The following is a 27,558-nucleotide window of genomic DNA, read 5'->3' as shown; positions in this document are numbered from 1 at the left end:
CCAAAAACCATGTCAAAAAAATAAAATAAGACTACAATCCACCAGACAGAAAATTGAACAACACTTACCGGTACATGAAAATAAAAGTTTATTGAAAGTTTCCAGATTTAACTTATACTTCCTTAATAATGCCTATATTTGTGATAAAATTAAGTAAATGTTTGAACCAGTTTATGATAACTGTACATATATACCTTGTTGTAGAGATTTTTTTTTAGTAATGAAAATATGTTCACAAAATTCTGAGATGTCACTTTAAACACATTTAACCAAATGAGAAAATACACTCCATCAAATGAAGAGAACTGAACATCACAATTAAAGAAAGGAAAATTTACAATAGGAAGATGAAATTTGTCTCATTGGTCATGCATTTTTAAATGAAGATTTCCATGACAAACTCTAATATCAAGGGTGAAAGCTAATGAACAAAGATCTTTTTCATGTTGGAGTAATTGAGAAAAATTGAGCTGGATAAATAAAAAAAAAACAATTTTTTAACATAGAATACATGCCTATGCAGTGTTCTCCCCAGGATTTTTTTCAGGCGCAAAATTCAAGGGCGCGTAACTCTTTTTTTAGAGTGATCTGAAGCAATAAGTCATAAATCATGACATGCAATATGAATTATAATGCTTTGTGTTATGTGTTTAATAATGCAGAGTATTAATGAATTACAAGAATATATATATGAAATAAATTGATTTTAAACACAAAAGTTATTTATATTCAGTCAATTAAAGAGGTCAAAATATAAATATTCATCTCTACTCTCTGCTCCTTCTAGGGATATTGTTTTTAGATAGTGTTATTTTGTTGGACAGTCTGTTCCTCAACTTTGTCTTTATCCTCTTCAGGGTTAAAAATTAAACCCCCACTCACAATAACTTTTGCTTATACCCCCTTTAACATTTCTAAGCCATGAAAACTCAGTCAGCCACTTGTCATTGAAACCAGAAACATGGTGCTTGCTTTTATCAATTGCTAAAACTTGAGCTTGGTTGGGATTAGGAGAAGCAATGAAATCTGCTTATACTGACAGTGTAGACGGAGGTGTATTCCCCTTTTCATTAGAAGTCATTGGTCTGAAAAAAACTTCTACTTCCATCATCTACCTTTTACTTATAATTCACCCCTTTGTTATTTGCAGAGAACATGTTCATTCAGAATTAATAAAATCGAATATGGTTAAGATATTTGGTATACAACTTTTTAAAACGATTTTTTTTTATAAATGAACAGCTGACCAGTTTCCGTAGTTTCACATTACGCTTCCGTGCGTATTATTGTTTAATACTATCTTTGGCAGATAGATATAAACGAAATTTTACAAATTCGTTTAAGTTAAAACCATTGAAATTATTTACCAGTGACATTATACAGAAGCTGTGGCGATACTGTACCCGTTTTGATAGTCACATATTTCCCGACGCACGGATTCACGATCGATGTTCAATGATCATTTTATTTCTAAAAATATGACAGTTTCAGACGAATTTACCTTGCAAGCAACATTTTTTCATTTTCTATTAAAGTAAATCACTCCTCGTTATCTTTAATCAAACTTTATTTTAATTTTTTCAACTAATAATACTTTCATTCATAGTTTTCATCGTAAATATCTTTAGCAATGTGTATTCAAATTTATCATGTGTATTCAACACGTTCATTGGTCGTGTTTAAATAGATTCTTCTTCTCGACCAATGAAAAAATTCGTTATAATAAGATATTTTTATTTCCAATTATGGGCCCCAAAGGGCATAAACATTACAACATCAATAATTTTTCATAATACAATACAAACAATGAGATAAAAAAAAAAAAAAAGTTAAACGAGAACTATTTAAGTTCTTAAAGAATACGTAGATAAAGAATCTATAGTATGTTTTTTTTTTAATACTAATGCATTTTATTGCAAGTGTGGTTGATATAGAAAACAAACAAGCAGCCCAAAAAGAAAAAAAAGAAAAATAGATATCCATATATGTATAGTACACAAAAAGTTGGATCAATTAAACATATAATAATTAGCCAAAAAGAAAGTAGAAATTAAGCATGTCCATGACTCATCCTGTGTCAGCAGTAAATAGGAAAGCATTATGGTTTCCTCAAGGCAGCTGACACCAGGGGGCGATACCTTATGGGCCATAGGCATGTAAAATGTGTGTAAATGTCTCTTTCCTACCTGTATTAAAAGCAAACAAGGAAGAATCATAGGTAACTTGAATGCAGTTGATACCAGGGGACAATGCCTCAAGGATATAAGAGAACATTTGAATAAATAATATATCTTAACAATTATTTTTTTTTTTTAATCAGCTAGTATGTTTGTGATATTCAGATGAATATAATTTTCTATTTCCAATCAAATGTATATACACACATAGATTTCCTTTAACTAATCTTCACTAAGGAAGATGTTTGTATATAAAATTACATATTATTTTAAGTAACTCAACATTTTCTACACTAAATAACCAGATAATTTTGCTTTGACTGCTCGTATGATTAAAATAAGAATTATATTTTGCAATACTAGCTAACATACAATTTCTATCATCCTCAAATTTGTTACAATCAAATAGAAAATGAGCCTCATCTTCGACAGTATTGGAAGAACATTTATTACATATTCTGTTAATTCGGGGAATACCCTGATATCTACCTAATTCTATTTGTAATCTATGAGAAGATACACGTAATTTAGTAAAACTTCTTCTAAGTTCAAAATTCTTGATCAATGTTAGATATTTTTCAAAACCAAAATTTGTTTTATATAAAAGGTAGGTTTTCAGTTTACTGTCTGAAAATTTATCTATTTGTTTTTTCCAACAGCTAATAAACAATATTGATAGCTTGGTTTGTATATATTTCTTAAATTTGTATAAGGATTCACAAAATGGAGCATTTATGGCATTTGTAAAGTCAATACCAAGTATTTTAAAAACAACATTTATTGAACCATACCATGATGTTATATTCATGTGATGTAGTGTCTTTGATTGTGTATATGCCTCTTTTAATAGAGGAAAATTATTACCTAAATTCTCTAATCTATACCAGTACAATAACATTCCTTTTATAATATTAAAATATATTGGAAATCTTCCAAGTTCAGATAACACTGCAGCATTTGTTGTTTTCTTGTGTACCCCAAGTATAAATTTACAAAATTTTATATGAAGTTTCTCACAGGGTAAACCTGAATATAATTTTTCAAAAGATATATCTTCCTTCTTACATTTAGAGGAAAGAGAATTAAACATCCCCCATATTTCGCTACATGAAAAGCTATATTTAAACATGAATACTTGTTTTTACATCAGGATTAAGTGATAAAAGATCTTTCCTTAATTTGAAATGAGCTTTCAGGGATTTTTTGTATAGTTCATTTTGAGCATAACTGAATGAACCAGATGAGCTTAAATATAAACCTAGGTATTTGTATTTTGAAACACATTCCAGATTTATATTCTGAAATGTGAATATCTGTTTTACATGTCTGCCTGCCTTGTTGAAAATCAGCACCTTTGTCTTATTAGTATTCACATTGAGACACCAATCTTTGCAAAATTTATCAAGCATTCCCAGCTTTTCTCGTAGTCCTTCAGCTGATGTAGATAATAAAACAATATCATCAGCATACATTAAACAATGTAGATCTTTGTCATTGACATTAACTGGGTCTCTAGTATCTGACAAATATCTGGGCAAATCATTTATGAATATCTTGAATAAATCCGGACTGAGGTTGTCACCTTGTCACCTTCAAATCGTTATATAAATGGTCAAGTGATCACACACACGATGCGTAAATACAATGTATTTGCGATCTATTTCTTCAATTTCTGCACTGAAGTTTTTAAAAAAATTTATTTTCTTCAAAAAATATCTATCTTCTTGATGATCACTTACGCTATTACCTGATAACATAGTCCGATAAGGCTGAGATAAGCGTGGCTCAGGTAAAACTAATTATCAGTTATTGCGTAACACTGACCGACCCATCAGCGGTGATCAGTTACTTGACAATTTTAACCAACATTTATAATGAAAATGTGAAAATTAACACGCTGCGGGATCAAGTATTAAGGGACAGCGGCCAATTAAGACGCTGCGGGATCTACAAAAATATTATGAAGGCGCTGCGGTATCGCAGCGTCATATCGGCCTGGGGAGAACACTGCTATGTTTTCTAAATATCAATTATTGTTGAAAATATCTATAATTAGGTGTTCAACTGGATCTTTTAGATTTAACAATAAACTGTATGTCATAGTAGTAAAGGAAAGACAGAGACAGTTTCCAAATTGGGAAATTTAATACCAATCATTTAAATCTATACTTTATCTTCAAAAACCAATATGAATATTATCTAGAAATATACTAAGGGCTTTTATCCTTTCTTGGCCTGTTTGCAACCTTTATTACTAAAATGAATTATTTGCAACTTTGATTTTGTAAGAATGGTGCTGATATAAGTCTGGTTGATGTTGATGGATTTTTTGCTGGAGACCATTGCCAGGATGGGTCAGAATGTCAACAAATTATCAATAATTACATGGAAACACATGGTATGAAAGTTTTTCAGTCATTAATACCTTTGTCAAACCTTCATGGGATTTTACTTAAGTTGGTTAGAAGCAATTTTATGATCAAAAGACAGTTTATATATATAATTATACAGATCAAAATTTTGAAAATATTTATTTTCATTTAACAGTATTTTACTGGTAAAATTACTTTTTTTTTACTGTTAACAAGTATAGATAAAGTCTAGGGTTAATGTTTGTTTCACATCAGTTACTTTGCATGAAACTTTGGCAGGAGCTTGTTTATGATTACTACTGGTAATTAAAAATCAAAATCAAAATTTTGAAAATATTTATTTTAATTTTTCCATATTTAACTGATAAATGGACTTAGTTTTTTCCACAGTTACAAACTTTTGAAGATATATTGATTTCATTTTTAGTATTTTACTGCCTGGACCAAAGCTAATCTTCAAGATCAATATAGAGTATCTAAAGAAAAAAGATTGATTTTTAAAAATTCTGTATTTTACGGATAAATGGACTCACTTTTTACAGTCAACATAATACTTTTCCACTGACAGCAGCAATTGCCTGCGAGACACAGGGCTCCACGGAACCCTTTACAAATTTTTATGGTTCATTGATTCAAATAAAGTTTGGTGATTTGGTCACTTTGTTAAACATAAGTTAGATTAAAGACTGGATTAAAGACTGAACATTTATTGCTTGTTATATGGCTCGCATAAGTTTGATATGATATGATAAGTTAGACCTTGATTATTTTTACTTTCAGTAAATTATCCAGTTATGATCAATTATGCAGGCAAAACATTCTGAGTTTTTTATTTGGTATATCTCATTTACATATAATCTCATCACTGTATTCATAAACTTTAAGTTTAGAAATTATTTGAGCCTGACCATTTAGTCAGAAGTGCTCTATTTTAATTACTCTGTCTGTTTGCCTGTCAGCATTTCTATGTGGTATGATAAGTCAAGATTGCCTCAACTGATTTCAATAATTTTTGTGCAGTGTGAACATCTTTATATGGAAGGTTCCTTGTAATGTTTGTAAAAATTGTGGTAAAGTTTTTGTGAAACATGAATCTCAAAATTTTGAGAAGCATATCACCTATGTGCTAAGATTTAAAAACAAATTTGATAACTGTATTTATGAATGTGATTGTTCATCAATGAATATACTGCATACAAATATTGCTTTCAGAGTTTAACTTTTAATTCTTTTTAATGAAATAATGACCTTGTCTCATTTTATCTCATTGAAATAAAAAACATAACAAACATTTTCAAATCTTCTATCTGAAGTATACAGATGAATTTCAGTAGAAAAAAGAAGAAAGTAGAAAAGTAGTGTACCAGGTTACCTGTAATTCTTTTTAATATATATTAATGTGTAACTTTATTTAATATACATTAATGTGTAACTTTATTTAATATATATTAATGTGTAACTTTATTTAATATAAAACTAGTTGATTAGAATGAACTCTATTCTTAATGTTTTTGGCCAAATTTTTTTAATGATGTTTAGGAAAAAACCTGAATCTGTGCAGAATATATTTGGTAAGAAGAAATTTTGTAATGTTCATTGATAAGTAGATGCATTTTTTCACCAACAGCACAGTAGCAAAAGTATAGTTTGCCACTTTTGTTCAGAAAGGAGAATCATGTATAACCTGGATTTACAAAATAATATATTCTTGGAGTGTGGGTGAAATGAGTGAAAACTTGGATTTTCCTATCTTTGTAAGGTTCAAAAGTGAAACTTCCTGCTTTGGACAGAAAATAAATCAACTTTCTTTATTTATATGGATGTGAAAACCATGATTCTAGCATGTTTAATTCATCCTTTTGATCTCCATAAGTTCATTATATTACTTTCCATTTTTTTTATTATCTAACTAAAAATACTATTTTTAATTATTTTTTTTTATTTACATAACTTCAATATGATTTAAATTTTCTTAATGTATCATTCATGCATGATCACGAAACTTAAACCTGATAGATGTTTCAGATTTGTGAGTCAGGGTTACCTCACTAGTATAAATGAAAAGAAATAAAGACAAATATGTTTTATAACACCTTATATTGTAAGGCCAAAAATAAAATAAGAATTGTTTGATGTTGCCTACCTACCCAGTCTACCCGAAAAATTTTATGACACAAATCATTTCAATTTTTTTTTTACTTTGTGTTTACCTGTTATCTTAATAATTCATATAGGACTGGATGCTAGTAGGAAAAAAGAAATTCAGTTATCAACACCTCGTCAGATGTACAAGGATGTACATGATCAGTTATCTAATGGTGGATCCCCTAACAAACTCAATGAGAATAAAGTGTCACTTGTAAGTCTTAGCTTAGCTAAAAATGGAATTGCACTAAGTTTTTGTACAGAAAATACAATGTTTCTTTAAAATAATTAAGAATAAATTATACAATTTTAATTTATTGGTACATTGGTTTTATCTTCATACTTCGTAGGATTGTTTTATCATCACAGTCTATTTGAGTATACTCTTTCATCCTGTCTTGTTGACTTTACTGTTCCACCATGTCTATTTGACTATACTGTTTCATAATGTCTAGTTGACTATACTGTTCCACCATGTCTATTTGACTATACTGTTCCACCATGACTATTTGACTATACTGTTCCACCATGTCTATTTAACTATACTGTTCCACCATGTCTATTTGACTTTTCAGTACCTCCATGACTATTTGACTATACTGGTCCTACATGTCTTTTTATACGCCCGTTTACGGGACGTATTATGGTATACCGTTGTCCGTCCGTCCTTCGTCAACATGTCGGACATTAACTCAAAAAAGCTTTAACCAATATGCATGAAACTTTGGTGAATTGTTTATATCTATTGACGTGAGCTCCCTTTGGTTTTTTATAAATTTCAGATTTACCCTTTCCGAGTTTTGGGGTTTTATTCATTAAAAAAGGGGGGATTTTCCAGTTTGTGGACAATAACTCAAAAACAATTTCACCAATTTGCAGGAAACTTTGGTGAATTGTTTATTTCTATCAACATGAGCTCCCTTTTGATTTTTATAAATTTTAGACCATACGTTTCCGATTTATGGGGTTTTATTCATTACAAAAAGGGGGATTTTCCAGTTTTCGGACAATAACTCAAAAATGCTTTCAGCATTTTTTATGAAACTTTGGTAAATTGTTTATATCTATTGTTGTAAGCTACCTTTTGATTTCATAAATTTAAGATTTTACGTTTCCGACTTATAAGATTTTATTCATAAAAAAAGGGTTGATTTTCAAGTTTTTGGACAATATCCTTAAAGTGCTTAGAGCAGTTTTCATTAAACTTTGATGACTGATTTATATCTATTAAGATAACCTCCCTTTAGTTTTTTATAAATTTCTGATATAATATTGAGAAGTTATTGTTTGTTTATAGTCTGGCAACAGATTTACTAAGTATTGCGCAGCAGCACAGTGTATTGCAAGAAATCTTTAATTGAATATAAATTCAATTCATATAACCAATTTCAAGTTCTTTGACTACATTTATTCAGAAACCTATAATATGTCAAATATTTAATTACAATCCAAATTCAGACCTGTATCAAGCTTGAATATTGTGTCCATTTTTGCCCCAACTGTTCAGGGTTGGACCTCTGCGGGCGTATCCAGCTGTGCTCAGCTAAGCAGTTTATTGACTTTACTGTTCCTCTATGACCATTTACTATACTGTTTTGCCATGACTATTTGACTATACTGTTCCACCATGTCTATTTGACTATACTGTTCGACCATATCCATTTGCCTTTACTGTTCCTCTTTGACTTTTTGACTATACCATTCCACAATGACTATTTGACTAAACAGTACCACCATGTCTATTTGACTATAGTGTTCCATCATGTCTATTTGACTTTACTGTTCCATCATGTCTATTTGACTATACAGTTCCACCATGACTATTTGACTATACTGTTCCATCATGTCTATTTGACTATACAGTTCCACCATGACTATTTGACTATACTGTTCCATCATGTCTATTTGACTATACAGTTCCACCATGACTATTTGACTATACTGTTCCACCATGTCTATTTGACTATACAGTTCCACCATGACTATTTGACTATACTGTTCCACCATGTCTATTTGACTATACTGTTCCATCATGTCTATTTGACTATACTGTTCCACCATGACTATTTGATTATACTGTTCCATCATGTCTATTTGACTATACAGTACCACCTTGTCAATTTGACTATACTGTTCCACCATGACTTTTGAACTGGTAATTCATCTACAATTTTATAATACATAGCATTTTTTTCTGTTAATGAAACATGACACTGCATTATAGGATGTTTAACAATATCAAAAGACTTTTTTTTACAAAGAGGACATGTGGCTTTCTTAAAGGCTGTTGACCCTAAAGCCACAAGCAATAAAAGTTCGAGTTTTGCATTCATTTGACTATACAGGTAACATGTTTTTTTTGTTTGGTTCACACTATTGTTTTCCTTTTTTCAGTTACACATAGCCTGTGCTAATGGGTACAAAAAAGTCATAAAGTTACTGATGAAACATGGAGCAGACATGAATATTAAAGATAACCTGTATTGGACCCCATTACATGTAGCTTCTAGATTTAATCAGGTCAGTTGTATTGTAAATCTTTTCTTGAGTCTCAGGATTTAAAATTGTTACTTTGCAACATGAGTTTTGTGTTAAATTGTTCATTTCTTGATGACTGTATGGAAACTTTGGTGACTGTCCTTCCTTGACTTACTGTTAGGATGAATCTGAGGGAGTGTTAACCATTCTATCAAAAGATAGTCGGTCTGACCATTTTTGCATCATTGCCTTGGATATCATTTTGTATAACAACAGTTTTCAAATACCGAAATGACATACAATCTGATATCTTGGTGCAGATAGGAAAAGTTGCCTTCCATCTAAAGAAGATTACTCTGACATTTGATACATCTGAAGCCTATTTTCAAGATGTATGCTTAAATTCCATTCAAGAAGAATATGTGACCTACATCCATCAAACTTGGTATACATTCCATGGTATTCTGCAGAAGTGTGTAATCTTGACTTTGAAGAAAAGGAGATATGGAGTATAGGTCATTGACAGCAACCAAACAACAAAATTAACCAAAACACATCTAGAGGACATCATACAGTCTTCAACAATAGTCAGATATGAACAAAGGAGATGTGAGATTTACGTCAAGGAGACAGCAACCCAAGGATAAATAATATCTAAAAGATTTCTAGAGGGCAACATTATTAACAGTATTCAGCAATTAACTAGTGTCTACACAATATGTCGAGCTCTAAATATAGTCTGTAAAAAGCTGTGAATTAAAAACATAAACAACCAAGGATCTGCCATTAAAACCCAATTCTAAAAATAAACATAAACATTTAGATATGACATAAGACAAGCATATGAAATGTAATGGGGTTAAACTAGTTTTAAAGAATAGTCTGTAAAAAGCTGTGAATTAAAAACATAAATAACCAAGGATCTGCCATTAAGACCCAATTCTAAAAATAAACAACAACATTTAGATATGACATAAGACAGGTATATGGAATGTAATGGGGGTTAAACTAGTTTTAGAGATCCCAACAGTTCCCCTCTTTTAATTGGTTAGTTGAAAAATAAAAAAGACATAAAAGAACATGCAATAAAAACCAATACCGGAAAAGCACTGAAATCTTAAATAATGATATACTTGTAATAGGTAACAAAAGCTTAAAATTGGTTGCTGCACTTCATAGAAGATTTTGTACAGCACATTATAAACAATATAGGAAGACTTGATCTTGTGCAATGCCCAAAACAAACAATATAGAAAAACAAAGAAACAACTAGTATTGTTTCAAAATATATATTGTCTTCAAAACATGTCTATCTCTAAATCATAGCAGAAGTTGTGAGTAAATTAAACAGAAACAATCAATGATGTGTCATTTACACCCAATTCTACAGATGAGTTTCCTGATGTGGAACAGGCACACACAAATGATACAGAACATCTGGCTAGGGCAGAAATGATTAGAATGTCAAGATCTACCTACTGTCTATCTTGACCAAAGCTGACAGACAACTCCTTATTGGATCTATTGCCCTTAAATGATGATTTTTTTAAACCAATTTTTGTGATTTTGGCTATCATCTTTGAAAACTACAATTGATAAACAGAAAACTGTAAATTGCAAAAAAAGATCTGCATGACAAGATCTTCTTATAAGTCAAATGGCCGAAATTGTCAGTCCACTCCTTATGGTCACACACCACTAATTCATGCACATTCAGAAAAACCATATCAGAAATTAGTTCCTACCCATAGGTGTAACTTTCAAACAATGTAGAATATTTTGGTAATTTTGGTATCAAATAAAAACTGAATGACTGGTGATCATACTGTAGTTCCAAGATAGTCTGTTTTTCTGTGTATGACTTCATTTTACACACAAAAGTCATGTGATATAAAGTCATGATTATATGCATTTCAAGGATCAATACAACATGGTCTGCATGAAAACGTCAACTTCCATGTGATGTCACCTTATAGTAGGTTTTTATCATGTTGAGGGGGTCAAATAGAAAAGTGTGGAAGAATTTTTTAAGTGAAAATTTATTCAAATCATTTCATTTGCTTAATAGGTCTGTGTATAAAAACTAGACAAATGCATAGAAAAATGTCACATAATACAACATTTACAACCTCCACACTGATAGAACAATTATCTCGGAACTCTCTTATTGTAGACACTCTTTCTTTGATAATTCTGAATAATACAATACCATATTGCAGCAATTTTAGGGCTGGAAATTGCAATCAACAGAGTTTTTCAACCTAAAAAGTTAATTAAACATAATAATTGACATCAAATATGACCAATTTTCATTTGAATGGTTATAACTTCTTACATTTGAATCTTATCCCATTAATAAAGCTGTTTATGTTGTAATCTTCCATTTCAAGCATTCATAGCTCTTTCTTAGATCAAAGGTTTACAAGGGTAGACATTCGTTGCAAAAACTTGTATGGAATTTTGCCATTTTTCTATCTTGATTTATGAATGATATGATACTGGTCAACCCTAACACCTGTCCACGCCTTTCAACTTGTTGACCATGTCAACCCTTACAATTTCAACCTGTCAAAGCTGTCAACCTCTGCAATTTCAATGTCGTGTATCCTACATAGTGCATACTGGCAAAGCTGAATCACAACCTTTTAAACAGGCAGGAACTATTTTACCCTATACCCTATATCCTTGGTCCATGGTAATAAAATTACTTACCGGTACCTCCATTTATGTTTGTCAACCCTGAATGATATTTCTTTATATACAGTTGCGCTTACAAGGTATGTGAATGTCAGTTGACATATAGACTTAACTATAGTCCTTAAACAAAGACTATTTATAAAAAGCCAGTATTGTAAAAATTATTTCAATACATGTATAAGTCAAACTGATCACCCTTAAATGTAAGGACAGAGATCTTGTGTCACTGCAAGCTATGCAAGGCAAGCTTTTGAATGTTGGTGACTTTCTTTGAGATTAATTGAAGTAGAGTGTACATCTAGCATGAGTGGTTATAGGCTTATATGAACCAAGGTAAAATAATAATGTCTATATGTAAATTATACACAGAACATATAGTTAAAATTGAGTAGGATGTTTGAAGATCACGAATAAGATATAGCTTTCATTTGCAGTTGAAAACAGTTAAAACTTTAATCAAGCAAAAAGCAGATGTAAATGCTTTGGACAATGAAGGAAATAAACCATCAGCTATAGCAGGAAGTAATGAGATTAAAGCTCTCCTGTTAAAGAGAGAAAGAAAGACTAATGAAGATTCTGCACCATCAGAATTAGATGTTGAAGATGATGACGATGAAGAAGATGAGGATGATGGCCTACAAGGAGGGGAGATAATTAGAATCAACAGTAAAACAGTGTAAGTTTTTTTTCAGATGATTTTTTTATCTTTTGAATGTTGTAGAAGTGAGAATAGGTCATTTAATTGTCGAGCCTGCGACTTTTGTCGCAGAAAGCTCGACATAGGGATAGCGATCCGGCGGTGGCGGCGGCGGCGGCGTTAGCTAACTTCTTAAAAGCTTTATATTTTAGAAGATGGAAGACCTGGATGCTTCATACTTTGTATATGGATGCCTCATGTTACGAAGTTTCCGTCAGTCACATGTCCAATGTCCTTGACCTCATTTTCATGGTTCAGTGACTACTTGAAAAAAAAGTTCAGATTTTTTATAATGTTAAATTCTCTCTTATTATAAGTAATAGGATAACTATATTTGGTATGTGCGTACCTTGCAAGGTCCTCATGCCCGTCAGACAGTTTTCACTTGACCTCGACCTCATTTCATGGATCAGTGAACAAGGTTAAGTTTTGGTGGTCAAGTCCATATCTCAGATACTATAAGCAATAGGTCTAGTATATTCGGTGTATGGAAGGACTGTAAGGTGTACATGTCCAACTGGCAGGTGTCATCTGACCTTGACCTCATTTTCATGGTTCAGTGGTTATAGTTAAGTTTTTGTGTTTTGGTCTGTTTTTCTTATACTGTATGCAATAGGTCTACTATATTTGGTGTATGGAATGATTGTAAGGTGTACATGTCTAGCTGGCAGGTGTCATCTGACCTTGACCTCATTTTCATGGTTCAGTGGTCAAAGTTAAGTTTTTGAGTTTTGGTCTTTTTGTTCTAATACTGCATGCAATAGGTCAGCTATATTTGGTGTATGGAATGATTGTAAGGTGTACATGTCTAGCTGGCAGGTGTCATCTTACCTTGACCTCATTTTCATGGTTCAGTGGTCAAAGTTAAGTTTTTGAGTTTTGGTCTTTTTTTCTAATACTATATGCAATAGTTCAACTATGTTTGGTGTATGGAAATATTTTATGATCTATATGTCAGTCACGCAGGTTTTATTTGACCTTGACCTCATTTTCAAGGTTCATTGCTCAGTGTTAAGTTTTTGTGTTTTCGTCTGTTTTTCTTAAACTATAAGCAATAGGTCAACTATATTTGTTGTATGGAAGAATTGTTAGCTGTACATGCCTGCCTAGCATGGTTCATCTGACCTTGACCTCATTTTCATGGTTCATTGGTTAATGTTTAGTTTACTTGGTTAATGTTAAGTTTATGTGACAGTTGTAATAAAGCTTTATATTTAGGACTATCAACATAATATCAATGATTAGTAAAGAAGGCGAGACATTTCAGCGTGTGCACTCTTGTTTTCCTTTATCAACAACTTTGGATTCATTATTCATTGGATATCAATTTTCCTGCATTTTGGGGTACAGGTGAACCACGAAATTAAATGTTCAACAAATGACAAATTGTCTATAGGCTTGTATGCAGACTTTGGAAAAAACACGAAGTCATATATCCACGAACATGTAAGTTTTCCCTTAATCCACGAAAATTGGTACCCATGAAAATAAATGAATCCACAGTATACAGAGTTTACAATTACAATATAGTATTATTTTTACAGACATGTAATATATTGTCGAGCCTGCGACTTTTGTTGCAGAAAGCTCGACATAGGGATAGTGATCCGGCAGCGGCGGCGTTAGCTAACTTCTTAAAAGCTTTATATTTTAGAAGGTGGAAGACCTGGATGCTTCATACTTTGTATATGGATGCCTCATGTTACGAAGTTTCCGTCAGTCACATGTCCAATGTCCTTGACCTCATTTTCATGGTTCAGTGACTACTTGAAAAAAAAGTTAACAATTTTTTGTAATGTTAAATTCTCTCTTATTATAAGTAGTAGGATAACTATATTTGGTATGTGCGTACCTTGCAAGGTCCTCATGCCTGTCCGACAGTTTTCACTTGACCTCGACCTCATTTCATGGATCAGTGAACAAGGTTAAGTTTTGGTGGTCAAGTCCATATCTCAGATACTATAAGCAATAGGTCTAGTATATTCGGTGTATGGAAGGACTGTAAGGTGTACATGTCCAACTGGCAGGTGTCATCTGACCTTGACCTCATTTTCATGGTTCAGTGGTTATAGTTAAGTTTTTGTGTTTTGGTCTGTTTTTCTTATATTGTATGCAATAGGTCTACTATATTTGGTGTATGGAATGATTGTAAGGTGTACATGTCTAGCTGGCAGGTGTCATCTGACCTTGACCTCGTTTTCATGGTTCAGTGGTCAAAGTTAAGTTTTTGAGTTTTGGTCTTTTTTTCTAATACTATATGCCATAGGTCAACTATATTTGGTGTATGGAAATATTTTATGATCTATATGTCAGTCTTGCAGGTTTTATATGACCTTAACTTCATTTTCACGGTTCATTGCTCAGTGTTAAGTTTTTGTGTTTTGGTCTGTTTTTCTTAAACTATAAGCAATAGGTCAACTATATTTGTTGTATGGAAGAATTGTTAACTGTACATGTCTGCCTGGCACGGTTCATCTGACCTTGACCTCATTTTCATGGTTCATTGGTCAATGTTTAGTTTTCTTGGTTAATGTTAAGTTTAGGTGACAGTTGTAATAAAGCTTTATATTTAGGACTATCAACATAATATCAATGATTAGTAAAGAAGGCGAGACATTTCAGCGTGTGCACTCTTGTGATATAAATAATATAGTTTTATATCTTTCTACATTATTTATTCTACTGGTTTAGTTCCAATTACTGTCATAAATTTACAGTTTTTCTTTAATTTATTCTCTGTAAGGAACTCAATTTGGAATTATTGTTGTAACAAATGAAGATCATCATTATATGACACCAAAACAGTTACAGTCAATTATGAAGTAAGCCACTAAATAACAGAATTTACACATTATCTTCATATTTTTGCTAATTTATTGCAAGAAAAGAAGACAATATATTAAATAAAAAACCAAACACATTATCAGTCTGGCAATTAATATGGAAGATCTTCTATCTTCTCTAAATCTGATTTTATCTAGGTGTATGTCACTTGAAATTAAAAGGTAGCACTGTATTGAAGAGGGGCATAGAGTTTAAGTTTGATACTATAAATCTTTTGAATTCCTTTGAAACAAGTTTGTATACTAAACAACCTTATGTATTGCTTTGTGTGTACCTGGTAAACAGTAAGTTTCAAAGTGAAGGACGTCATTAAGTGATGATGTCAGGTCCCTGCAATGTATCTTCCAACAATTTGCTTCAAAAACAGAAAACATAGCATTTCCCTGTCTTAATCTGATCAAACAAAACAGATTTTACAAATGAAATAAAAATATTTGTCTAACAGCAGTTTGGTGTATTTACACAACACTTACGTTATTGCATAAAATGCCAGGTGACGATAACTGGTACTGTAATTCAGAAATTATTGCGATGTTTTTATTAATGCGAATAATGTGACTGGGTGAGTATCGCAATAATAAGAACCTGATTCTGATACCTAATGCATATATCTGTATGCAACTTTTCCTGAAATCGCCAAAAAAATAATCTCGCATTTATGTTCATACTTCAAAAATTGCAATAATAAATGCATGCAATAAGTTCTGAATTTACAATAACTGACGGTAACTGGTCCATGACCAGTACTGACACCTATTAACTGTATTAATTCTAAAATCAAGAATATTATCATTTCTTCAGACAACCATATTTTGTTCAGAGGAAGCTTATGATATGTTATTGACAGCTTGTTATTGTCAAATGAAATTTCATTTAAGCTCACCTTACCCAAAGGGCCAATGTGAGCAATTGGATTATCACTTAGGTCCCCTCTTCATTTAATTGTTTGTTAATTTTTAACAAAAATGTTCTCCTCTGAAACTACCTGGCCAGTTGGAACAAAAGCTGCCTGAGGATCACCCTAAGCGTTTCTCGTTTTGGGTACAACTATTGCTAAAAGAAAAGAGAAAAATATGACAAAATTTCAGTGCACTAGTTTAGTTACAGAGTAGTTGATATTTTGTCTTATTTCCTGTGGAGGATGACTACATATTTAATTGTTTTAAACAAATAAAAAGGAAGAATAAAATTTGTTTTTATCCACTTGAAAATTTAAAATTTTAGGAAACCCCGCCATTCAAGTGTAGGAAAAATGGATAGTCTTCTTGAAGGAAAGCAGTATATCTCTGTTATTGGCAGTAATTTTGGTGAACAAAAAAATAAAACAGAACAAACTTTTGGAAGAGTAAACATTGAAGATAAATCTTTCTCTGAAGAAAGGGATGTGAAGCAAGATGACAGTGATGAAGAAGAAATTTATGTTTCTAAAATCTGGAAGACTGCTGCCATTACCAAGGTAAAAAAAGTTAACTTTGTGACCTTCTATTCTACTTTTCACTTTTGATATACTTAAATTATAAATCTTTTTGTATAGGAGTAATACCACCATTGTTTTCCCCCTCTTAGTCTTTGTTAACTTGTTACCCCCTATTCTACTTTTCACTTTTGATATACTTAAATTATAAATCTTTTTGTATAGGATTAATACCACCTTTGCTTTCCCCCTATTAGTCTTTGTTAAATTTGCATTTTTCAAAAAATTGGGCAGAATTTATTTTTGTTTCAAATAAAGAAATACTTGGCACGAGTAAAGTTTTATCCTGTCCAGTACTACAGTGAAAATTTCACATCACATTTCATTGCATATAAGATAGTAACCATCACCAGAAGTAAACCAATCCAATTTTCACCCTTTTTTTTCCTGTTTACAAGCTTTAGTAGCCATGTCACCTCAAGTTTCCAAAATATTTTATAGAAACACCAAATAAAAAAATAATGGTGCTTTGATACAGCCAAGATGTATGTTTATGACTCAGAAATGTTTTTTTCTGCAATGAAACGCAGGGTTAATTTCCTACAACTGTCAAATTCAAGGGAATATTTTTTTTCGATCCTATTTTATATGAAACTGGATCTGATGTATTATGATTCGGCGGTATTACACATATACAGAATCTATATACAATTTGTGTATAAGTGGTAGACTGATGTACTTAATTAATTTTAATTTAATATGGAAGTTAATTAATTTTAATTTAATATGCAAGTTATCAATTGCATTTGGTTACCTTTAATGATTGGTAAATTTTTTTACTCTATCATTTCATCAGAACACTTCGAGATCATATCTTCTGTGGCAACACAAATATAATAATAAATGAAATCTATTTACAGCCCTTTCCCACAAAAAAAAAAAAAATAAATTAGACCATACTTTCAGTGACATTTTTCTCAGTAAATATATATCTTAGTGTCTTAGTATTTGACACTTTGTTTCATCAAGATCTGATAGTTACTATGTGTTCCAATGTTCATACATATGGAAATTTTTCCTGTTTACTGATTTTATTAATTTATATGATTCGTTGTGAATATAACAAAATGTCAATTGTTTCTCAACAATTACCCATCGTAAGATTTTGATATTTCAAATTGACCTCCAACAGGGTTCACTGTATTCTTGAACATATTTTATATATATCTGTCCCTGAAAAATTTGCAGTTGATGATTTTTATTATTGTCCTCTTTCTATTTTCCCTCTTTTTAAGCATAACTTCTTCTTGTGTGTCTAATCTTATATGCATTATCAAGTGTAATGAATGATAAAAACATTTAATTCAATTTTGTGCTGCTATTCAGACTATTTAATTTTGTTAAGAGTATAAGAAAGATTATCTCAATATATCTCTGCCTTTTCATTCCAGTATTGGTTTTGTTTAAATATTGACAGTAGAGCAGCAATTGTTAGTGTCATTTTAAGAAAGTTTGCACATTTTTTCCAGTTCTTTCTTAAGGCATCACTAGATTAACTAGGATGTACAGCCATCTTCACCACTTATTCTGACAAACAAATGGAAGTTTTTAACGACCTTGACTGGCTATACAGCCCTTGCACGGTCGGACCACTTATTCTGCTTACATTAAAAATAGTTCCCATACTTCCCATATCTATGTAAACATTCACAAATAAACTGAAAATTTGGGTTATATCTTTACAGCTGTTATACACAAGTATGTATGTCTTATATTGTTTTTCTCATGTTGCTTGCTTGTTTGATTGTTGTTATTATTAAAGTCAGTGTACTGATACAATACAATTCAGATTTATATTTGTCATAATCAATTGAGAATTAAAGACAAAGGTTTGATATGAAATTCTCCTCTTACATGTCAATCTTAATAACAAAACTACCAGACTAACATAATTTAGTGTAACATCCCTGATCTTATTACTGTACAATTATAACAAGATAACTTCTTGTATGTGTTAATACATATATAAAAATAGAAATGTAAATGCTCATAGGCAACAACTTTAAATGGAGATAGAGGAAAAAATGTACGTATTTGCTGATCAGATGTCCACTTTCACAATATGAAACAAATATATATGTAAATTAAATGTTTTAGGTTCAGCTACCAAAAGTAAGAGAAACAGATAATTTAAAGAATTTAAGCGATATATCTGAAGAAAGTGTACTGTCACACATTGAAAAGAGATATAAAGATGACCAGATATATGTAAGTTCAGTAGGTAGTATAAAGATGTCCAGGTATATTGAAGTTCAATAATAGGAATAAAGATGCTAGGTAAACGTAAGTTCAGATAGATGGATATAGATGGCCTCTTTTGTGAACCAAAAGATGACAGTCACTTAAAGGATGCATCTAGGTGATTATAGCAGCCTTCCACAAAAAATAAGTCATTCTGTACTATATTTCACACTTAATTGATTTCATAATAATTTGTAAGAAGTTTAAGTTTGTTTCTTGGATAGAATGTGACTTACATTTCAGTCCTTTTAACACTGAAATTAGATTTTAAATTGATAAAAGTTTTAATGATTACAAAAAGTTGATTGAACCAATTATGTAACTGTAGCTTACCTATGTTTTTGTCTGTCATCAGGTAAAAAAGTTATGAGATGTTATCATTTTCAGTAATGAATTTATATACAATTTAATAGCAATTTTTTATTTCAGACAAAGATAGGTGATGTACTGCTTGCTGTCAATCCATTCAAAGAACTGTCAGTATATGCCAAACAGGTACTTGTGATATAAGCACTCAGTTTTTTTAGAAATACATTTTTTAAGTAAATACATCTAATTAATATATTTTTTATGATACTGTTTTGTATTTTTAATGAACAATACGATTATCGTTCAACATTTTACTTCATTTTGTACATGAATGTGTTGCTCATTGGAAACATCTTTGTAAATATTGTTACAAATAGTCAGGAAATTTTAGAACAAGAGTTTTCTGGAAAAATAAGAAGATACCAAGGGAGCAATCAAAAAGCACATGTTTTAAAATAAAAACAGGCAACATCAAGGTCAAAAGACATAAACAAGTCTGATATCTGTGTCTGGATCCAATATTGCAATGGTTCCTTTAATGGCATACGATACAGTTACAGGGGAGGTAATGACTTTGCTAACTTGAAATATTATTTTTCACAGCGTCAAACTGTGACAAATTGGGAAAAGATGCATTTTCGACTGATTTTTATACGCTCGTTTACGGGACGTATTATGGTATACCGTCTGTCCGTCCATCCGTCCGTCCGTCGTCAACATGTCGGACATTAATTCAAAAACGCTTTAACCAATATGCATGAAACTTTGGTGAAATGTTTATATCTATTGACATGAGCTCCCTTTCGTTTTTTATAAATTTGAGATGTACCGTTTCCTAGTTTTTGGGTTTTATTCATTAAAAATGGGGGGATTTTCCAGTTTTCGGACAATAACTCAAAAACAATTTCACCAATTTGTATGAAACTTTTGTGAATTGTTTATATCTATTGATGTGAGCTCCCTTTTGTTTTTTATAAATTTCAGATTTACCGTTTCCAAGTTTTGGGGTTTTATTCATTAAAAAAGGGGGGATTTTCCAGTTTTCAGACAATAACTCAAAAACAAATTCACCAATTTGCATGAAACTTTTGTGAATTGTTTATATTTATTGACGTGAGCTCCCTTTTGTTTTTTATAAATTTCAGATTTACCGTTTCAGAGTTTTTGGGGTTTTATTCATTTAAAAAAAGGGAGATTTTCCAGTTTTCAGACAATAACTCAAAAACAATTTCATCAATTTGCAAGAAACTATGATGAATTGTTTATTTCTATCGACATGAGCTCCCTTTTGATTTTTATAAATTTTAGACTATATGTTTCCGATTTATGGGGTTTTATTCATTACAAAAAGGGGGATTTTCCAGTTTTCGGACAATAACTCAAAAATGCTTTCAGCATTTTTTATGAAACTTTGGTAAATTGTTTTTATCTATTTTTGTAAGCTCCCTTTTGATTTTTATAAATTTTCGAATTTAGGTTTCCGAGTTATAAGATTTTATTTGTTTATAGTCTGACAACAGATTTACTAAGCATTGCACAACAGCACAGTGTATTGCACAACAGCAAGAAATCTTTAATTGAATATAAATTCAATTCATATAACCAATTTCAAGTTCTTTGACTTCATTTATTCAGAAACCTATAATATGTCAAATATTTAATTACAATCCAAATTCAGACCTGTATCAAGCTTGAATATTGTGTCCATTTTTGCCCCAACTGTTCAGGGTTGGACCTCTGCGGGCGTATCCAGCTGCGCTCAGCGAAGCAGTTTATTATCATTCAGACTGATTTAACTTGAAAACAAGTTCATGGATCCCTCTTTTTAAAAATGACTTTTGGCTTGATTATGTATGAAGATTCTTTGTGCCAATTTTTATGAACAAATCCTTGATGAAATTTTTTTGAATTAGATAAATATACACCAAAAAATGCCGTTCTTTGACTAAAATCATGAAAATGTGATAGAAATGAATAATTTCCACAGAATTGTTACACAAATTCAAAGCACACTTATGTAGAGAAGATATTCCAGATGCTTTTATAAAAATCCACTTGCATAATTTTTTTGGAAACAAAAAAGCTAAGTATGTCTTTCCAAAGGACAGAAATGTCCAAGAAACCAAAATTTCCAGTAAATGTCTGAAATTTCAACCCCATTTATTTCTAAAAGTAGCACATGAAGGTATATTCTTTATTACATATCTGAAATGACTAGGTGAAAAATAGCTTGTATGCAAACTTTCGTCAAAAATTCACCGTGGGATCAAAACTGTATCGTATGGGCTGAAGGGAAAGACTAGCAGTCCACCACTTATTTTCATTTCAAAAAAGGATTATTTGAGGTCAGTTTGTTTGATTACAGCCCGAATCAAACCAAAGACTTTAAAATTGGTATTTTATACTTTTCCTCCAAGTACTAGGCATTTAATGGTAAGATCAGAGTGATAATATTGTGTCTTCATGTGGACTGAACTCCCACATTTAAAATCAGACTTAGTGTGTTGGTGTAGTATAAAGAAGGATATATATTCATATCTCATTTACACATTATTGTCCTTAATATACATGTGATACTTGCTGCTTCTTGTTAAGCGACCATTAATCAAACATTCAATCCTTTTTCTATTGTAGGTTTCTACTCAGTATCACAAGACAGGAGATTTAACCTCCCTACCTCCTCATCTTTATTCTACAGCTGAGGAGGCATATGGTTTAATGGTGAAGGATAAAACCTCTCAGTGCTGTGTCATCAGTGGTGAAAGTGGAGCAGGAAAATCTGAAACATGTAAACTATTGGTCCAACATCTTGCTAGGGTAACTGGCAGTGAAGAAGCAAACTTGAATAACAAAATTAATCAGGTAATTATACAATTATAGTTACTGGCAATGAGGTATCTGTTTTCGCAAAAATGAAAATTTGCATTAAAATGTTGATAGCACTACTTCTATGTCAGTATTTCCTGAAATTGCAATAAATAATCTCACCTTTGTGTCTATTGTTCAATAATTGTAATAATAAATCTCACCTTTGTGTCTATTGTACAACAATCTATAATACTAAAATAACGAAGTCCAATTTGTAAGCCGGCATGACGTAAAAACGACGAATCAAAGAATTCAACTTTATATATAACTAATATACAACAATAGTGTAGATTAAAAATTACACCATTACAGGCCCTTTTGTTTTCCACATAATTAATATTACCAGTAATTAACAAGTTGTGGGTCGATTCCGATACAGATACCAATAGTATATGTCACATGTAATTTCCGGTTGTAGTATGTATATGTGTCATGTATCTTCCTCCTTTAATAGGAGCACAACCATGGGTTATAATGTTAAGGAGGCCATTTAACACACTGTATCGGTACAGATTTAATGTGTGCCAACCCAGTTTCCCAGTCTGGCCATCATCAAAATATAAAAAATGAAAAATATAAAAACATGCAGGAAACCAGGACGGGTTCAAACAAAAAGGTTTTGAAACCAGAAAAAACTGTGCACATTGCAAATAGCATGACTTTATCAGATGACAATGCATGTACTAAAAATTGCTAAAATTAGACATAGGCACTTTTATTCAGTCACCGACCCGGGATGCCGCGGGTTTGTTCTAGTTGTAATAATTAATCTCACCTTTGTGTCTATTGTTCAACAATTGTAATAACTAATCTCACCTTTGTGTCTATTGTTCAACAATTGTAATAATAAATCTCACCTTTGTGTCTATTGTTCAACAATTGTAATAATAAATCTCATCTTTGAGTCTATTGTTCAACAATTGTAATAATAAATCTCGTCTTTGTGTCTATTATTCAACAATTGCAATAATAAATCTCACCTTTGTGTCTTTTGTTCAACAATTGTAATAACTAATCTCACCTTTGTATCTTTTGTTCAACAATTGTAATAATAAATCTCCCCTATGTGTCTTTTGTTCAATAATTGTAATAATAAATCTCACCTTTGTGTCTTTTGTTCAACAATTGTAATAACTAATCTCACCTTTGTGTCTTTTGTTCAACAATTGTAATAACTAATCTCACCTTTGTATCTTTTGTTCAACAATTGTAATAATAAATCTCCCCTATGTGTCTTTTGTTCAACAATTGTAATAATAAATCTCACCTTTGTGTCTTTTGTTCAACAATTGTCATAACTAATCTCACCTTTGTGTCTTTTGTTCAACAATTGTCATAACTAATCTCACCTTTGTATCTTTTGTTCAACAATTGTCATAACTAATCTCACCTTTGTGTCTATTGTTCAACAATTGTCATAACTAATCTCACCTTTGTGCCTTTTGTTCAACAATTGTAATAATAAATCTCCCCTTTGTGTCTTTTGTTCAACAATTGCAATAATTATTCTCACCTATGTGTCTTTTGTTCAACAATTGTAATAACTAATCTCACCTTTGTGTCTATTGTTAAACAATTGTAATAACTAATATCACCTTTGTGTCTATTGATCAACAATTGTAATAACTGATCTCAACTTTGTGTCTATTGTTCAACAATTGTAATAACTAATCTCCCCTTTGTGTCTTTTGTTCAACAATTGCAATAATTAATTTCACCTTTGTGTCTTTTGTTCAACAATTGTAATAACTAATCTCACCTTTGTATCTATTGTTCAACAATTGTCATAACTAATCTCACCTTTGTATCTATTGTTCAACAATTGTAATAATAAATCTCACCTTTGTGTCTATTGTTCAACAATTGCAATAACTAATCTCACCTTTGTGTCTATTGTTCAACAATTGTAATAATAAATCTCACCTTTGTGTCTTTTGTTCAACAATTGTGATAACTAATCTCACCTTTTAGATCTATTGTTCAACAATTGCAATTATAAATACACACAAACATTTCTTAATTTAAATCATAGTATATTTAATCACAGGAATAATACAGTTTGTTGATTGAAAATTGATTGCAAATGACTGCAAGTACAATTTAAATATGATCTTGATGTTTTAGGTGAATCCTTTGTTAGAAGCTTTTGGGAATGCACAGACAATGATAAATGATAATTCTAGTCGCTTTGCTAAATTTATTGAATTGATGTTTAGTCAGCAGGGAAAATTGGTTGGAGGTAAGTATTCTGTAAACAATTGATATTTGATGGCTAACTTGACAGTTACATATTAAATATATTTTCCATGCTCCTATACAACTTTATAAGTATAGTTAAAATATTTTTTGTTGTTCCCTTATGCTTAAATAGTTTTTGTTGTTCCCTTATGCTTAAATGCATTCACATTTAAGGACAATTTTATATTGTATAGCGATTTTTTATCAATTTGCTAGTGTGTAAAATGTGGATGTGGGACTTCTAATTTTTCAATAAAAATACAAAATTTACACAAAATTTCAACAAAATGAATAAAAGATATGTGGTATCTGTATAAATGAGATGAGACCAAACAGGATATTGTAACAAAAAATGAATAACTATGAATTATTTGTATGTTTATGATATCTTTCTTCTGCAGCCAAATTAACAGAGTTTTTGTTGGAGAAGTCTCGTGTTGTCTACCAGAATGAAGGCGAAAGAAATTTTCATATATTTTATTGGATGTTTTCTGGACTAACACCAGAAGAATTTAATTTATTTCATCTGCACTCTGTTAATGCTCATAGGTAAAGTTGGCTTATCTTAAATGTGAAGGTCAGAGTAAAAAAACATTTTTATACGCCCCTTTACAGGACATTTTTTGGTATAAAGTTGTCCGTCCGTCCATCTGTTGTCAACATGTCGGACAATAACTTAAAAATGCTTTAACCAATTTGCATGAAACTTTATTGAATTGTTTATATCTATTGACGTACGCTCCCTTTCGATTTTTATAAATTTTAGATTTTACGTTTCCGTGTTATTGGGTTTTATTCATTAAAGAGGGGGATATTCCAGTTTTTGATGCTTTGAGCAGTTTTAATGAGACTTTGGTGACTGGTTTATATCTATTAAAATAAGCTCCCTTTAGTTTTTTTTATAAAATTCTGATATGACATTGAGGAGTTATGGAACTTTATCTGTTGAAAAAGCGAGGGGCGTATCTTGCGCTCATGGTGCAGCTCTTTATTGTGTGTGGTGCAAAAGCTCTCATTTTTAAATTGATGTCAAATATAAGCAGTGGTCTAGCTAGCCCAAAATATAAGGGCACCGCACCCCTGGTGCCCTGAGCAGTGCCCTTCTTCCCTGACACCCTGTTCCAAGAGGCTCTTGTGCCATTTTTTGTAAATTTAAATCTTTGAGTTATAAATTGTATTTGCATATTTTGTCCAGGAATATTTTATGCATTTAAGCATCAATTTATGCTTCTGGCAAAAGGAAAAAAATTAAATATGCAGATTGGGATTTAAATAAACACATGTTTATATTGACATAATATGTCTTTAAAATAATGACCATTTCTGGACTCTTAACATTGAACAACAGAAGCCCATAGCATTCATATGGCGACAAGCAACCAAACTTTACTTTTACATAGTTTTATAATTATTGATTAAAAGTTGAAGTAGTAATGAACAAAGTTTTATTTTACAGATATGTAAGAAGTAGAGTTGAAATGACACATCTCCAAAATAAAGAAAACAAAGAGAAGTTCTGGGACCTTAAAAAATGTCTTGGCTTTATTGGATTTTCTGCAGATGTAAGTTTGTTGTGAGAAAGCCTATGTTTTTGTAGCATTTTTAGAAATAGTTAAATTACAATTATAAGTCTGTTGTGGCAGATCTAGTAAAATACTAGGAAGGAAATAATGTATGTATACATTGAAAAATGTGCATCTTACTCTGTAAACTCACATTTGTAGAATTTTTGCAGATTTTCTAGTGGGTGAAACATTAAATTTCTCAATGAAATCTGCTTCTGCTTCAGTTTTCCTAAACCCTTCCAACTTTCTAAAATGTTTATATAACCTTTAACATGTTTAAGGATGAGCTCCTCTCTGTTTTTACACGTTAGAGGATATTTTCAGATTTTCCAAATGGTGAGTCCTTTCAGGTACAAAGGGAATCCATTTTACATGATAAGTTCAACCTCTAGAGTCTCTGGAATATTTGTTTCTACATTGAAAATGTGCATTTTACTTGAGTATACATTTGGAGATTTTTTTGATTTGCAAGATGAGTCAATTTCCTGCAGCATTTTCAATGGAAGATACCAATTTTTATACCCCATGCAAATTTTTTGCAAAGGGTATAATGTTTTTGACCTGTCCGTCCGTCAGTCCTGTTTCTTGTCATCGCAACTCCTCTCAAACCACACAACAGAATTTCATGAAACCTTTTCAGATAATAAGGACATACTATGTAGATGTGCATATCGACAGGAATTTACGAATCAATTTTTTTCCCAGGAGTTACGCCCCTTTGAACTTATTTGCCCAATATACTACTGCAACCTTTTGTCATCGCAACTCCTCTGAAACCACAACACAGAGTTTCATGAAATTTTGTAGATAATAAGGACATATTATGTAGATGTGCATATCGACAGGAAATTACGATTCAATTTTTTTCAAGGAGTTGCGCCCCTTTGAACTTATTTGCTTTAATGTACTACTGCAACAGTTTGTCATCGCAACTCCTCTGAAACCACACAACAGAATTTCATGAAACCTTTTTAGATAATAAGGACATACTATGTAGATGTGCATATCGACAGGAAATTACGATTCAATTTTTTTTCTAGGAGTTACCCCCCTTTGAACTTATTTGCTTCAATGTACTTCTGCAACAGTTTGTCATCGCAACTCCTCTGAAACCACACAACAGAATTTCATGAAACTTTGTAGATAATAAGGGCATACTATGTGGATGTGCATATTGACAGGAAATTATGATTCAATTTTTTTTTCTTACACTTATTTTATTTCTCCAATGACAATGTGGGGACGTGGTGTATGTGAGCGCGCTCACTAAGGTTCTTTAATTGATGATTTTTTTTTGGGGGGGGGGGAGGGTTAGGGGATATTTTTCTAATGCCTTTTGGTAGATATCAGTACAAATTACCTTCCTTACACACATTTAAATAGACCTCCTCCCTAAGATGTATCAAATACTAGTGTCATCACAATTTACATGTCCTTTCAAACTATAAATCAT

General features: G+C 31.4%; 1 protein-coding gene and 2 long non-coding RNA genes across 6 annotated transcripts in view; 1 reads left to right on the top strand and 2 right to left on the bottom strand.

The window, feature by feature from the left end:
- LOC127698216 (unconventional myosin-XVI-like) overlaps nt 1-27,558 on the top strand; it is a 132,198-nt gene that overhangs the window by 2,898 nt on the left and 101,742 nt on the right. For all 4 annotated transcript variants that reach the window (XM_052201570.1, XM_052201568.1, XM_052201569.1 and 1 more), the window contains exons 5-15: nt 4,467-4,575; nt 6,784-6,908; nt 9,089-9,214; nt 12,304-12,545; nt 16,635-16,866; nt 18,982-19,092; nt 19,555-19,620; nt 22,069-22,296; nt 24,427-24,541; nt 24,942-25,089; nt 25,997-26,102. In XM_052201570.1, coding sequence (XP_052057530.1) covers nt 4,467-4,575; nt 6,784-6,908; nt 9,089-9,214; nt 12,304-12,545; nt 16,635-16,866; nt 18,982-19,092; nt 19,555-19,620; nt 22,069-22,296; nt 24,427-24,541; nt 24,942-25,089; nt 25,997-26,102 — 1,608 coding nt within the window. The remainder of the gene's footprint in view (nt 1-4,466; nt 4,576-6,783; nt 6,909-9,088; nt 9,215-12,303; nt 12,546-16,634; nt 16,867-18,981; nt 19,093-19,554; nt 19,621-22,068; nt 22,297-24,426; nt 24,542-24,941; nt 25,090-25,996; nt 26,103-27,558) is intronic.
- LOC127698254 (uncharacterized) overlaps nt 1-27,558 on the bottom strand; it is a 367,371-nt gene that overhangs the window by 295,926 nt on the left and 43,887 nt on the right. The gene's annotated exons all lie outside the window — the stretch shown is intronic.
- LOC127698250 (uncharacterized) lies at nt 12,775-15,207 on the bottom strand. Its single transcript, XR_007980769.1, has 2 exons — nt 14,759-15,207; nt 12,775-13,255 (listed from the first exon to the last, which is right to left on the bottom strand). It is a non-coding gene; the product is annotated as an uncharacterized LOC127698250 (long non-coding RNA).

Source organism: Mytilus californianus, unplaced genomic scaffold (genome assembly GCF_021869535.1).
Source record: "Mytilus californianus isolate M0D057914Y unplaced genomic scaffold, xbMytCali1.0.p SCAF_4, whole genome shotgun sequence".
Taxonomy (NCBI): domain Eukaryota; kingdom Metazoa; phylum Mollusca; class Bivalvia; order Mytilida; family Mytilidae; genus Mytilus; species Mytilus californianus.
This window is presented reverse-complemented; position numbering and strand designations above follow the sequence as displayed.